Here is a 14292-nt window from a genome sequence, read left to right as displayed (position 1 = left end):
AAAAGTGAGACCGACTTGTCTAATTTCATTGTTCAAGCTGAGTGAAGTGCAAAAAGAGTAAACAAGTGAGTTTTTAAAAACATTCACTTAATAATCTAAGGCCCGGATCATGCAGACTCTTCCGCCCACACATAGCTTTACTCAGTTGAATAGTTTTATTGGAGTCAATGGGATTACGCACCTGAGTCAAGTCTGCAGGGAAAGACCCTAAGATATTAACAGCACAGATAAGCAAAACAAAATAAAATAAAAAAAGTTACGATATATTAACCACCTGACAGTCTCCCTTTTAAAAACATCTTCCCTCCATTTACCAAAACTGTGCAAAGACCTACAAATAAGAGACTCTGGGTGCAGACACATTTGTAACAATTTATTGAATGAGGCAATAATAGACAGAATGGGAAAACAACAGGTATTCCATGCTCTGCTACTTGACTGGTTTTTTTTTCTTTCCCTTTTTCTGGGGAGAATTTCTTAGACTGTAAGAACGTTATTTCATTGCCAAAGAAACACCGACTGTAAAGCCACTGGACATCTTCACAACGACAATAAAAAATAATAATAGTTAAAAAAAATAAATTGGAAAAGCAGGGCATTCTATGGAAATGTTTCCCTCCCCTCCTTAAAGTACAGAAAAACATATACAAAGAACATTTGATATTTTCATATAAAACAAGTAAATACAAGAATCTGAAAACTTTCTTGAAGGCGGAGCAAGACTTGGAGAATTTTGTTAAATGGCCACTTTAAAAAAAAAAATTAAATACCATGCACAATTGCACACATCGAGGGAGGGCGTGGCTAAAAGAAGGGAGGAGCTTGCTTGGGGGAGGGGCAGTGTTTGTTGGTTTTGGGAAGCAAAGGTTTGGCCCATTGGAAAGTCAAGTAAAATCAGCCACTGAAAACACACCAGGCGTTTTTCTGTCTAGAGGTTTTCTCATGAAGTAGATTAAAAAAAACTCGCAGCAGCAAAGCCGTGCTGGAGATGCACATACAGCAGAAACAGGTGCGGGACCTGTGGAACGCAAACTGGGGCGGGGGGCTACGGGAGGAGTTGGTTTGATCCCCATATTTATTGAACAAGGAAACATTGTGAGGATTGGATATTCCAGGATGGGTCGAGGCTGCGATAGGGGATCATCTGTTTCATACAGTCCTATCCCGGCTCTGATAATACCAGTGGCAGACGTAGCTCAGGTGAACTCAAAGTACCTCTCAGCAACGGGGCTGAATAGAATTCAGTTATAAAACAAGCCCTGGGGAGAGGCAGGGGAAGGAAGAATTTGCCCTAGTCAATAACTCCTCACTCTCTTCACAGCCTTCCCCTGCCCTAGTGCCCCAGCCAAAGCCCCCTAAGAGATTCTCCATTGCAGTCTAAATTTACAAACATGAAATAATAAAGAGAAGGGTCTAAAATGTCAGCTACATTTCAATAGCAGAGAAGATAAGGGCAGGTCTTGAGGGTGGATTACAGGAGAGCAAGGCAGGGGCATGGGGGGGGGAACTCTCCATGGAATTTCTTAAGAACTTCAACGGCAGAGTTTTCCTCTCTTACGGGGACTGCGGGGTGATCAATTGCTGTCCTCTGAGGAGCTTTATCCCTTCGAAAGGCTGCTGCTGCCCCTACACAGTCGCGCATGCGCCTTCCCCGAGGAGAGACGTTTTCCAAACTCTCTCTCTTGAAACCTAATTCTCAAAGTGACGGGGCAGAGGGGCCGACCCCGGGAGCCACCGCACAACTCACTGCCGGCTTAGCGGGCAGCAGCGCTGTTGGAACTCTCTCCAGCCAAGGGTACAGCTGCTTCCTACGGGGAGGGGGGGTGTGGCAATCTTCCCATCTTGCCCTGATTCTAACAGATATTTCATGCGGGGGTGTGAGGGAGGGGGGTTGTAGTTTTGATTTAAATCTCCTCAGAATGAAAGTCCATTACAAATTGGCTTTCCACTCCCACAAGATCAGCGCGGCACTATAAAAATGCACTTAACACACATCCTCTGCTATTTTTTCCTTTTAAAAAAAGGTTAACGAAACCTTTGCTTCCAAAGCTGGGAGACTCAATGCCACCTGATTGCATCTCTGAAGAGGCGTAAAAAAATTATTCACGTAAGAGACGAGGAAAAACATCATCATGATCCTGCCATGGCAGCAGCGTCACTGTTCCAAGGTCACAACCTCCACTGCCTGACCATCCATGGTGACGGCACTGTCTGCTATCCTTGTAGTAACGGGAGCCATGGCGACCTGAACGGGACCATTCCCTTGGGCGAGGCTGGTTACCACCGTCTGGTACATGCTGACGGGGATCTGGACGAGCCCTGCGGAGACAAAAGTAGGCGATGGAATTTGCAGATCGTTCAGACATTTCAACCGGACAAATCAAAGGACTCAGGCATGTTTTGATACATCTTTTATCCCGCATGTGTTGCTATTATTTACATAGCTCCAAGAATCATAGAGTTTAAGGCCAGAAGGGACCAGATCATTTAGTGTGGCCTCTTGGCTATCACAGGCCACCAGCACCACCCAGCACCCACACACTAACCCCCGAATTAGATCAAAGTATTGCAGCCCACAGGAGACTAAACTAGTGTGTGCCACAGGCAGAGAACAGGAAGGACCGAGATGCCCCAGTGCCCACGGCCCCTGCAGTGGCAGATATACCCTGATGATCCTAGCAAGCGACCCACACTCCATGTCACAGAGGAAGGTAAAGCCCTCACAGGGTCCCTGCCAATCTGACCTGGGGGGAAAATTCCTTCCTGACCCCCACATATGGCGATCAGTGAGACCCTGGGTACATGAGCAAGAACCAGCTGGCTAAGAATGCAAGAGAGAGAATGCTTGGTGCAACCTCAGTGTCCCAACTCCAGCCATGCGCACCCCTGGTGCTTCAGAGGAAGGAAACAAAAAGACAAAACAAAAAAACCCCACCCAACCACAGAATACATTTGGGGAGGGAGGGGGGAATCCCTTCCTCACCTCCACAGGTGACCAGATGAGCTTTGGGAACATAATTTACAAAGTGGAAGGGACCCCACTGGCTGCTGATCCCTGCCCCCACCCATCATAAGCAACCCTGTCATACAATCCCACTCATACATTTGTCCAGCTCTCTCAAAACTAATTGTTCCCCCCAGTTCCTACTCGGAGGCTGTTCTAAAACCTCATTCCTCCGATGATTAGAAACCTTCTCATTTCCAGCCTGAGGCTGTTCATGGCCAATTTATGCCCATTTTGTTTTGGTGCCAACTACTGTCCTTTAGCTTAACTAGCGCTTCACCCTCCCTGGTGTTTAACGAATTTGTAGAGTATTCAGATCTCCTCTCAGCCTTCATTTTGCTAGGCGAAATAAGCCATGCTCTTCCCGTTTCTTAAGATAGGCCCTTCCTTCCCCATATCATGTTAGTAGCTCTTCTCTGCACTGGTTCCAGTTTGAATTCATCTTTCTTGAATATGGGGTCCAGACCTGTATACAGTATTCCAGGGCGGTACTCCAATGGGTACATGGTGGGATACACGGGGAGAAGGTGGGGCCATGAAACAATAGGTCTCTGTCCTGAAAGGCTCTAAGGGCTCACGCCGCTACAATGCAAGAAAAGTGGGTGATTGGCGTTGGAATGCCTTGAAGAACAGGCTGGTTTCAAGGAGCACGGGAGCTCTGTGGACACTGACTGGGAGGCTGGGCCACACATGAGCATGCAAAGGTATAAAGGCAAGAGTAAGTGATGGGGACCTAGGAATTGGACAGGAGCAGGGACTAGCTAGAGCAAAAGTGGCAGGGAAAGTGGAAGTGGAGACCCTGGAGGGGAAGGCTAGTATAGGATTCAGGAAGGGAGGGGAAGATCTGTTTGGAGCAGCGGGAAAGTGACTTTGGCAGTAGCCAAACACTTTGTCATTGTTAAACCCAAACCAATTTTAAACAGTGCAATTTACTTCCCAGCTGAGGCTGTGTTAACTGCCTGCATTTCATTCGGCTGAGCAAATGAGACCGGGCTGGTCACTTTCTCCCCTGAGCCTCTCACTTTAGTACAAGGATTCCAGGCTGCTTGTAAATTCCCCAGCCCCGCCCAGCCACAACAGCAAAGCGGTTTTCATTCATATTTTAAGGAACATATGCATGAAAAAAAAAAAATCTATTATCTGTGTTGTGTCCCAAGCTGCCTCCTGGATCAGATTGCACAAGGTTCCTAGTACTGAATTTAGACTTAACGTGAGTGAAGGCGAGAAGAGAGAGGAACAGTCCGGATTAAAGCTGGGCAAGGTCACAGAAATCAGCCGGTAACTCAGTTTGTGGACACAGCTTTGTGCCAGTGTGCAGCATGAATTCAGCTCTCTTATCCATATGCATTATGACACAGTCTTCAATTACATGATCATATACTATTTTTTCCAAGGGACTCCTGCCTCCTTCAGTGAATGGATAGTTATTCAACATCCCTTTTTATCTGCCACATTCAGCGTGGTGCCTGAGGTTTTGTTTAAGGCACGCCATTCAAACCCTGCTCTGAATACAAAATTGTTCATCTACTCCTGGGTGTTTCTATGGCACTTTCACCATCATGGCTGAGTGCTTCTCACACATTAATGAGGTAAGTGTGGTAAAGTGGTATTATCCCCATTTTACAGATGTGAAACTGAATGATTAAGGCCAAAATTATCAAAGGTCGGGTGTCCAACTTTAGATGTCTAGGGCCTGATTTGTCAGAGTAATTAGCAATTTTATATCACTATCTTAAAAGCACAGCTCACTCCAATCAACTTCAATAGCAGCTGTGAGTACACGGCCGTTCTATAAATCTGGCTCCAAGAGTCTCACTTTGGGCACTCAGAAAATGAGGAACACGCAGGTAGTGGCTGCTCTATGACAAGTTTGGTTTAAGCGATTTGCCCAGGAACTGTGCAGCAGAGCACGGAGAGAGTCCAATTCTCTAGGGCAACCGTCAACTGCCTTCACCATGAGACCATCCTTTCTCTTCCTGCAGTCCCGTTTCATTCACTACCCACCTTCCAACTTCTGCAACGAGAAAGGCAGGAGTCTTGCAGACAACAGCCAGATTCACTATGAGCACCAGTCAGCCTGCCCCTTTATCCCAGAACTGCCACCAGCCTCTCCAAAATAAACCTCATTTCTTCCTATCAGCTTTTCTCCTTCTCCTGCTCTCACGGTCATTTACACTGCTTCGGTTTAAGGTCCAATTACGTGTCAGTAAAGCTTCAGGCTCCCTTCTGGTGCTATCGGAATAATCCTGTGATGTGGTAGGACAAATTCGGGTTAGTTTACTGCTCAGACAATAACAAAACGTATGAAGGCCCCAGAGGTTTCCGCGCAGTTTGGGCGATTAAGTGATGTTCAATAATTGCAATGAAGGTGCAGCCTCTTGCCTTCCAGTAACACGGTGGTATGTGCACTTGGATGCAAGGCAGAGCCGGGGAACGCTGTAGCAGCTTTGGCTGGACTAAGGAATCCTAGAAATTAGCAAAGGAAATGACTTCTTAGAGCATCTAAGTCTATGCCCCTGGCTAGCGCAGAATTGTGCCTTACCCAGACCAAGTTCAAATCATTCTGGATAGCTGGATCTTTGATCCAGGTTTTCCAGACAGAGGAGTCTACTGTCAAACCACTGTCCTGTTTGGGCAATTTGACTCAGATTTCACTAGCCGAGGTCAGGACCTCTATCCCCAGAGGATACTATTTAATGACAGGAGGCAGCAGAATGTGTTTCCGTGTCCTCGCATCACTTTTGTGCAGACAGAAAAGCTTAGGTCTTAATCATGCTGGCCAGGGGGGTGCCCCAGGGTTTGAGAGGGCAGAGAGTTCAGTAATACTGTGCACTGTGCTAGCCCTTTTCAGCTGAAGATCTCAACACATACTGCTAACAATTCAGGCTCACAAAACCCCTAGGAAGGAGGTATTCATCTGCCCACTTTACAGATGGTAGAAAGATCCAGAGGGGTTAAGTACCTGCCCCAAGGTCACACCGCGAGTCAGTGGCAGGATCTGGAACAGAGAGAAGAGGCCTGCTTCCCTGGGCACTACTGTAACCACCGGCACCACCCCATATGACTGACACCTGCAGAGTCCTGCACAGCAGACTGTGGAAGGACTGGGGCTTGTTATGTATTTTCAAAGGGAGGCTGCGGAGGCTTCCATCTGAGCTGACATTCCTTCCATACACACCGCCCTCTTAAAAAAAAAAAAAAAAAAAGTCTGAGATGGACTAGTCAAGAAAACCTCGCGGACTTCAGTTTGTGGGGGAGCCAGGCAGCAACCGGGAAGTTTGGCCTTAGGCCAGCATGGAACCTGAGCACCCCCCAGAGACATAAGAAGCTGGCAGATCTCCACTCCAGGCAGCTAGACTTACTGGTCCTAAAAGTCCTCCATTGTGCCACACTGGCCGAATGGGTCTCCTGGCCTATTTAGGAGCGATATTCCATAGACTCCACACAATGCAAGGGACTGACTCTCTCTTATTGGCCAGGGAACACGCAAGGTTACAAAGCTTGATCCCCCGGCGATGTACAGAGGGGAACGTCGGCGCACACTAGGATACAGTCGTTGCCAGCCAGTCTTTACTGAGAGGGGGAAGACTGAATGGGATCAGTCTCTCTGGGAAGGATGGATTCCTGGTATCAGGGGTGTAGTCAAGCCCAGCCCTACCTTAGACACAAGCAGGGAATTATCCGTGAGAGAGAGGCTCCTTTCTACATGGGATTAAACTAAATCGCCTCAGTGGCTGAGGTAGAAGCCTTTCTGACAGGAGTGAGGTGGGTGAGGGCTGTAAAGTCTGCTGTGCATTAAAGCAGAGATGATCGCCCTTGGGAGAGAGATGATTAAACTGCAGATACACCGTAATGAGGTCTAGGATTGTCCCTGCACTGCATCTGCTGAGACCTGGACCCTGATTAGCCCTAATCTAGCTGGCACATGTTAATCTAAAGCATGGGTTTTGGATCCTTTCAATTGTATTAAATAAGAAATCCCTGACACAAAACTTTCGGGGCTGCGCAAATACAAATATCGGCAAAGAGGGGACAATTCCTTGAAGGAGATATGGCTATTACTGAGAGAGCCAGCAGGCAGAAATCATCATGCAGCTTCTTGCCAACAGATGAGTGGGGTACTGCAGGGCTCCATGGCGCAATGCTACACGTCAGCTGCGCACACAGTTCACATCGGCTCCTGCCAGGTGAAGGCCTATAAACAAACATTATTAATAATGCACCAACCCGCACAGACAATAGAAGCAGGTTTTCAAAGCAACGGAGTGCGGAGATGGAGCAGGGACAGACCTTCACTCCTCTTTGTGAAGGGATTTTCTCCCTGAAACCAGACCTCGCCCACCACTGCTCACCATTCCGCTTCCCTCCTTCAAATCCTCATTCAAGACGCACTTCTGTCAGGTTACCTGTGTTATTTGCGCTGGGAGAGGGCCCGAAGGCCCCGGTCTGGATCAGGGCCCCATCTTGCTGGGGACTAAACATAACGAGACTGTGTTCCTGACCCAACGAGCTTACAGTCTAAATGACAAGCAGATGCAACACGTGGGTAACAACCGAACGGGAAGAACAGGAATGGTTAGAAGATCCACGTACACAGGCCAGCTGCATGCACAGCTAGATAGCCTGGAGACAAACTTTTAAAAAGAAATGATAAAATCTAAACCAATAAATCCAGTCTATATCAGTTGGCCCTCCAGCTCGCCACTTGCTATCACTGAGAAAGTGGGTCTTGAAGGATAGGGGAGTGGCTTTATGGAGTAGTTCAGAGGGGACTTTTTAAGGGGCAGTCTGGAAACAAGCTCAAAGGAGCCTGTGGGAGACGCAGAAAAAGGCCAGCATCACTGGCAGGGGAACGGGGTGCTGCGACAGGACACTAGAGTAGATAAGCAGGAAGGAACAGAGCTGTGTAGGACCTTACAAGTAGGAACAAGGGCTTGAAGCTGATGTAGTGAAGGAACAGGAGCTGGTTAGAAGGATACAAAGAGGGCAAGATACGGACAATGACAGGCCAGGCAAATCATCGTAGCAACTCTAGTTTGTACGGACTAAAGGAGAAGGAAGTTGTGATATTCAAAGATGATGCTCAGGCTACAGGCCTGAGCGACAGGGAGGATGGTTGTGTTCTCAGCCATTACCTCCAGCGGGAAGGTGTTGAGTGGGCAGGGAGACAAGGAGGTCACCTTTGGCTATGTTGAGTTTAAGTTGGCAGTGAAATCAGCCCATTACTAATGGTGAGACTGAAGGGCCATTGGGGAGCGGCTGTATTTATTTTTACACAAGATGACTGCTTTATCCCTTTCTCTGTTGCTGGTCTCCGATTATGAGCTCTCTGGGGCAAGAATGGAATCTTCCTGTGTGTATGGACAGCGCCTAGCACTTTGTGGGCACTGCTGGACTACATAATACTTCATCACCAAGAGTACAGGCCATATCAGCCCTGAAGTACGCTGGTGCAATTCCCATCTCTTTCAGGGTGAGATATACTTGCTTATTCCCCAGAGGTCTCCGTAGGGAATGTTCCATCGTGATCAGAGCAGAAGACAAGCTAGCACTAAAGACTCTACAGGGCCACACCCCTGTAAAGAGCGATCAGCTGTTGTGTTGCTGCACAGGATGCGCCATGTTTGTCTTTCTCCCAGAGGATAAAAGCGACTTTGTCTGTACAAAGTGCAAGCTGGCCTCCATATTGGAAGAGAAGGTTAAAGGACTAGAGACCCAAGTATCAACCCTGCGTTGCATCAGAGAAAAGGAAGACTTTCTGGATAGAAGTCAGTGTGTGTGTACTGCAGGCACAGCATGCTGAAGATCAGAGAGGGCAGTACAGAACGGGGAAGAAAATTGGCAGCATGTGAGCTCCAGAAGAAAAAAGAGGAGAACCCATGTAGTCCCAATGCAGACAGAGGTAAGAAATCGTTTTCAGGCTCTCTGCATAGGTACTACGGTGGAGAATGGTTTGCAAGAGTCATCTGAGGAAAAGGATCAGAAGGAGACCCCATCGACCGGAAGGCATGGGATGCATTGTCCTAGGGATGGGGGTTCCACGACCACCACTCCGAAGAGGAGGCGACAGGTGGTGGTGGTCGAGGACTCCCACCTAAGGGGGACAGAGTCATCCATCTGCTGTCCAGACCCAGAAACTCGAGAAGTGTGCTGCTTGCCTGGAGCTACAATTCAGGATGTGATGGAGTGTCTGCCAAGACTGATCAAGCCCTCGGACTGCTACCCCTTCCTACTTCTCCACGTGGGCACCAATGATACTGCCAAGAATGACCTTGAGCGGGTCACTGCAGACTACCTGGCACTGGGAAGAAGGATAAAGGAGTTTGAGGCACAAGTCGTGTTCTTGTCCATCCTCCCTGTTGAAGGAAAAGGCCCAGGTAGGGACCATCGAATAGTGGAGGCAAATGCGTGGTTACGCAGGTGGTGTTGGAGAGAGGGCTTTGGATTCTTTGACCTTGGGATGTTATTCCAGGAAGAAGGATTGCTAGGAAGAGATGGAATCCACCTAATGAAAAGAGGGAAGAGCATCTTCGCAGGCAGGCTTGCTAACCTAGTGAGGAGGGCTTTAAACTAGGTTCACCGGGGGTGGTGGTGATATAAGCCCAGAGGTAAGTGGGGAAGTGGGATACTGGTAGGAAACACAAGGAGGAGGGTGCAACAGGAGAGGCCTCCTGATTCACACTGAGAAAATAGGGCAATTGGCTAGTTATCTTAGGTGCCTGTATACAAACGCAAGAAGCCTGGGAAACAATCAGGAAGACTTGGAAGTCCTGGCACAGTCAAGGAACCATGATGTGACTGGAATAACAGAGACTTGGTGGGGTAATTCACATGACTGGAGTACTGTCATGGATGTGTATGAACTGTTCAGGAAGGAGAGGCGGGGGAGAAAAGGTGGAGGAGTTGCACTGTATATAAGAAAGCAATATGATTGCTCAGAGCTCCAGGATGAAACTGAAGAAAAGCCTGCTGAGAGTCTTTGGGTTAAGTTTAGCGGCGAGAGCAACAAAGGTGATGTCGTGGTGGGCGTCTGCTATAGACCACCAGAGCAGGAGGATGAGGTAGACGAGGCTTTCTTCAGACAACTAACAGCAGTTTCCAGATCACAGGCGCTGGTTCTCATGGGGGACTTCGATCACTCTGATATCTGCTGGGAGAGCAATACAGCGGTTCACAAACAATCCAGGAAGTTTTTGGAGAGTGTTGAGGACAACTTCCTGGTGCAAGTGCTGGAGGAACCAACTAGGGGCCGTGCTCCTATTGATCTGCTGCTCACAAACAGGGAAGAATTGGCAGGGGAAGTAGCAGTGGATGGCAACCTGGGCAGCAGTGACCATGAGATGGTTGAGTTCAGGATCCTGACAAAAGGAAGAAAGGAGAGCAGCAGAATATGGACTCAGGTCTTCAGAAAAGCAGACTTTGACTCCTTCAGAGAACTGCTGGGCAGGATCCCCTAGGAGGCTAAAATGAGGGGGAAAGGAGTCCAGGAGAGCTGGCTGTATTTTAAAGAATCCTTATTGAGGTTGCAGGAACAAACCATCCCGATGTGTAGAAAGAATAGTAAATATAGCAGGCGACCAGCTTGGCTTAACAGTGAAATCCTTGCTGATCTTAAATGCAAAAAAGAAGCTTACAAGAAATAGAAGAGTGGACAAATGACCAGGGAGGAATATAAAAATATTGTTCAAGCATGCCGGGGTGGAATCAGGAAGGCCAAAGCACAATTGGAGTTGCAGCTAGGAAGGGATGTGAAGGGTCACAAGAAGGGTTTCTACAGGTATGTTAGCAACAAGAAGATGGTGGGAAAGTGTGGGACCCTTACTGAATGGGGGAAGCAACCAAGTGACAGATGATGTGGAAAAAGCTAAAGTACTCAATGCTTTTTTTACCTTGGTCTTCACAGATAAGGTCAGCTCCCAGACTGCTGCACTGGGCAGCACAACATGGGGAGGAGGTGAGCAGCCCTCTGTGGTGAAAGAACAGGTTAAGGACTATTAGAAAAGCTGGATGTGCACAAGTCCATGGGTCCAGATCTAATGCATCCAAAGGTGCTGAGGGAGTTGGTGGATGTGATTGCAGAGCCACTGGCCATTATCTTTGAAAACTCATGGCGATCGGGGGAGGTCCCAGACGATTGGAAAAAGGCTAATGTAGTGCCCATCTTTAAAAAAGGGAAGAAGGAGAATCTGGGGAACTAGAGACCGGTCAGCCTCACCTCAGTCCCTGGAAAAATCATGGAGCAGGTCCTCAAGGAATCCATTTTGAAGCACTTGGAGGAGAGGAAGGTGATCAGGAACAGTCAACATGGATTCACCAAGGGCAAGTCATGCCTGACCAACCTGATTGCCTTCTATGATGAGATAACTGGCTCTGTGGATATGGGGAAAGCAGTGGACGTGATATATCTTGACTTTAGCAAAGCTTTTGATACGGTCTCCCACCATACTCTTGCCAGCAAGTTAAAGAAGTATGGATTGGATGAATGGACTATAAGGTGGATAGAAAGCTAGCTAGATCATTGGGCTCAACGGCTCGTTATCTAGTTGTCAGCCAGTATCAAGCAGAGTGCCCCAGAGGTCGGTCCTTGGGCTGATTGTATTCAACATCTTCATTAATGATCTGGATGATGGAATGGATTGCACCCTCAGCAAGTTTGCAGATGATACTCAGATGGGGGAGAGGTATACGCTGGAGGGTAGGGATAGGGTCCAGAGTGACCCAGACAAATTGGAGGATTGGACCAAAAGAAATCTGATGAGGTTTAGCAAGGACAAGTGCTGAGTCCTGCACTTAGGACAGAAGAATCCCATGCACTGCTACAGGCTGGGGACCGACTGGCTAAGCAGCAGTTCTGCAGAAAAGGACCTGGGGATTACCGTGGATGAGAAGCTGGATATGGGTCAACAGTGTGCCCTTGTTGCCAAGAAGGCTAATGGCATATTGGGCTGCATTAGTAGGAGCATCGCCAGCAGATCGAGGGAAGTGATTATTCCCCTCTATTCAGCACTGGTGAGGCCACATCTGGAGTACTGCGTCCAGTTTTGGGCCCCCCACTACAGAAAGGATGTGGACAAATTGGAGAGAGTCCAGCAGAGGGCAACGAAAATGATTCGGGGGCTGGAGCACATGACTTATGAGGAGAGGCTGAGGGAACTGGGATTATTTAGTCTGCAGAAGAGAAGAGTGAGGGGGGATTTGATAGCAGCCTTCAACTACCTGAAGGGGGGTTCCAAAGAGGATGGAGCTTGGCTGTTCTCAGTGGTGGCAGATGATAGAACAAGAAGCAATGGTCTCAAGTCACAGTGTGGGAGGTCTAGGTTGGATATTAGGAAAAAATATTTCACTAGGAGGGTGGTGAAGCACTGGAATGGGCTACCTAGGGAGGTGGTGGAATCTCCATCCTTAGAGGTTTTTAAGGACCAGCTTGACAAAGCCATGGCTGGGATGATTTAGCTGGGGTTGGACTAGATGACCTCCTGAGGTCTCTTCCAACCCTAATATTCTATGATTCTATGGGTCAGACCAATGGCCCATCTATCTCAGTACCCTGTCTCTGACAGTGACCAGTACCAGAGCTTCAGGGGAAGTGTACAGAAAAGGGCAATTTAGAGAGATCCACTTGTCTTCCCTTCCTGATTTCTGGCAGTCAGAAGTTTAGGTTCGCCCTGAGCATGGGGTTACATCCCTGACTATCCTGGCTAATAGCCATTGACGGACCTATCCTCCATGAACTTTAGCTCTTTTCTGAACCCAGTTATATTTTTGGCCATCACCACATCTCATGGCAACGAGTTCCATAGGTTAGTTGTGGGTTGTATAAAAAAGTATTCCCTCTTGTTTGTATTAAACCTGCTGCCTATTCATTTCATGGCATGGGCCCTGGGGTTTGTATTGTGGGAAAGGATAAACAACACTTGCTTATTCACTTTTTCCATTCCAGTCATGATTTTATAAACCACTACCATATCCCCCTTAACCATCTCTTTTCTAAGATGAACAGCCCCAATCTTTTTAGCCTCGCCTCATATGAAGTCATTCCATACTGCTGATCATCTTTGTTGCCCTTCTTTGAACCTGTTCCAGTTCCACTGTATCCTTTTTCAGATGGGCCACCAGAGCTGAACACAGTGTTCAAGGTGTAGGTGTACTATGGATTGATATAGTGCCATTGTGATATTTTTCTGTCGTATTTTCTATCCCTTTCCTAATAGTTCCTAACACTGACAGCCTTTTTGAGTGCTACTGCGCATTGAACGGAAGTTTTCAGAGAACTGTCCAGGATGACTCCAAGATCTCTTTCTTGAGTGGTAACAGCTAATCCAGAACCCATCTTTATATATGTGTAGTTGGGAGTTTCCCCCCCCAATGTGCATTCCTTTGCATTTATCAATGTTGAATTTCATCTGCCATTTTGTTGCCCAGTCACCCAGTTTTGTGAGATACCCCTGTAACTCTTCGCAGTAGCTTTGGACTTAATTATCTTGAATAATTCTGTATCATCTGCAAACATTGCCACTTCACTGTTCACTCCTTTTTCCAGATCATTAATGAGTATGTTGAACTCAGATCCCAGTACAGATCCTTGGGGGACCCCGCTGTTTACCTCTCTCCATTGTGAAAACGGACAATTTATTCCCACCCTTTGTTTTTCTGTCTCTTAACCAGTTACTGATCCATGAGAGGACCTTTCCTCTTATCCCATGACTGCTTAGTTTCCTTTAAGAGCTTTGCTAAGCAACCCTGTCAAAGGCTTTCTGAAAATCCAAGTACACTATCAACTGAATCACCCTTGTCCACATGCTTGTTGACCCCCCTCAAAGAATTCTAACAGATTGGTGAGGCATGATTTCCCTTTACAAAAGCTGTGTTGACTCTCCCCCAACAAAACTTGTTCATCTATGTGATTTAGGGTGTCTCGATTTTGGGGGAGCTAAATTTGAGATGCTCTACAGGGTCCTAACTGCAAAAAGTGCTGAGCTCCCCGTTTCTGAATAGTCAGACCCTAGTGCTAGCCATCCCAAGGCACTTCACAGACACTAGATAAGGAAATTGTTCCACCCAGCATGGTTTGAAAGGACTTGCAAACTTTATTTTGTTTTGTGACCTCAAACCTGCCTTCACATCACCATGTGTCTCTGGAGGAGCCATCCTGGTCTAATCGTGTTAAAAAATCCAACTCTCTCAAAGATGCACAACAGAGCATAACAGAATTTTACACGTGTGAACACCAATGTCGAGGTGCAACAGGGCAGCTTATGGATGGAGCATGAGTATGAATGGGGAAGCCC

At 47.5% G+C, this 14292-nt stretch overlaps 1 protein-coding gene across 3 annotated transcripts in view; it reads right to left on the bottom strand.

The window, feature by feature from the left end:
- Positions 1 to 358: 358 nt before the first annotated feature.
- The window catches only part of NRF1 (nuclear respiratory factor 1), a 111718-nt gene continuing 97784 nt past the window's right edge, over positions 359 to 14292 (bottom strand). For all 3 annotated transcript variants that reach the window (XM_034763863.1, XM_034763864.1, XM_034763866.1), the window contains one exon: positions 359 to 2319. In XM_034763863.1, the coding sequence (XP_034619754.1) occupies positions 2156 to 2319 (164 nt within the window). In that variant the 3' untranslated portion in view covers positions 359 to 2155. The remainder of the gene's footprint in view (positions 2320 to 14292) is intronic.

This window comes from Trachemys scripta, chromosome 1 (genome assembly GCF_013100865.1).
Source record: "Trachemys scripta elegans isolate TJP31775 chromosome 1, CAS_Tse_1.0, whole genome shotgun sequence".
In the NCBI taxonomy this organism is placed as follows: domain Eukaryota; kingdom Metazoa; phylum Chordata; order Testudines; family Emydidae; genus Trachemys; species Trachemys scripta.
This window is presented reverse-complemented; position numbering and strand designations above follow the sequence as displayed.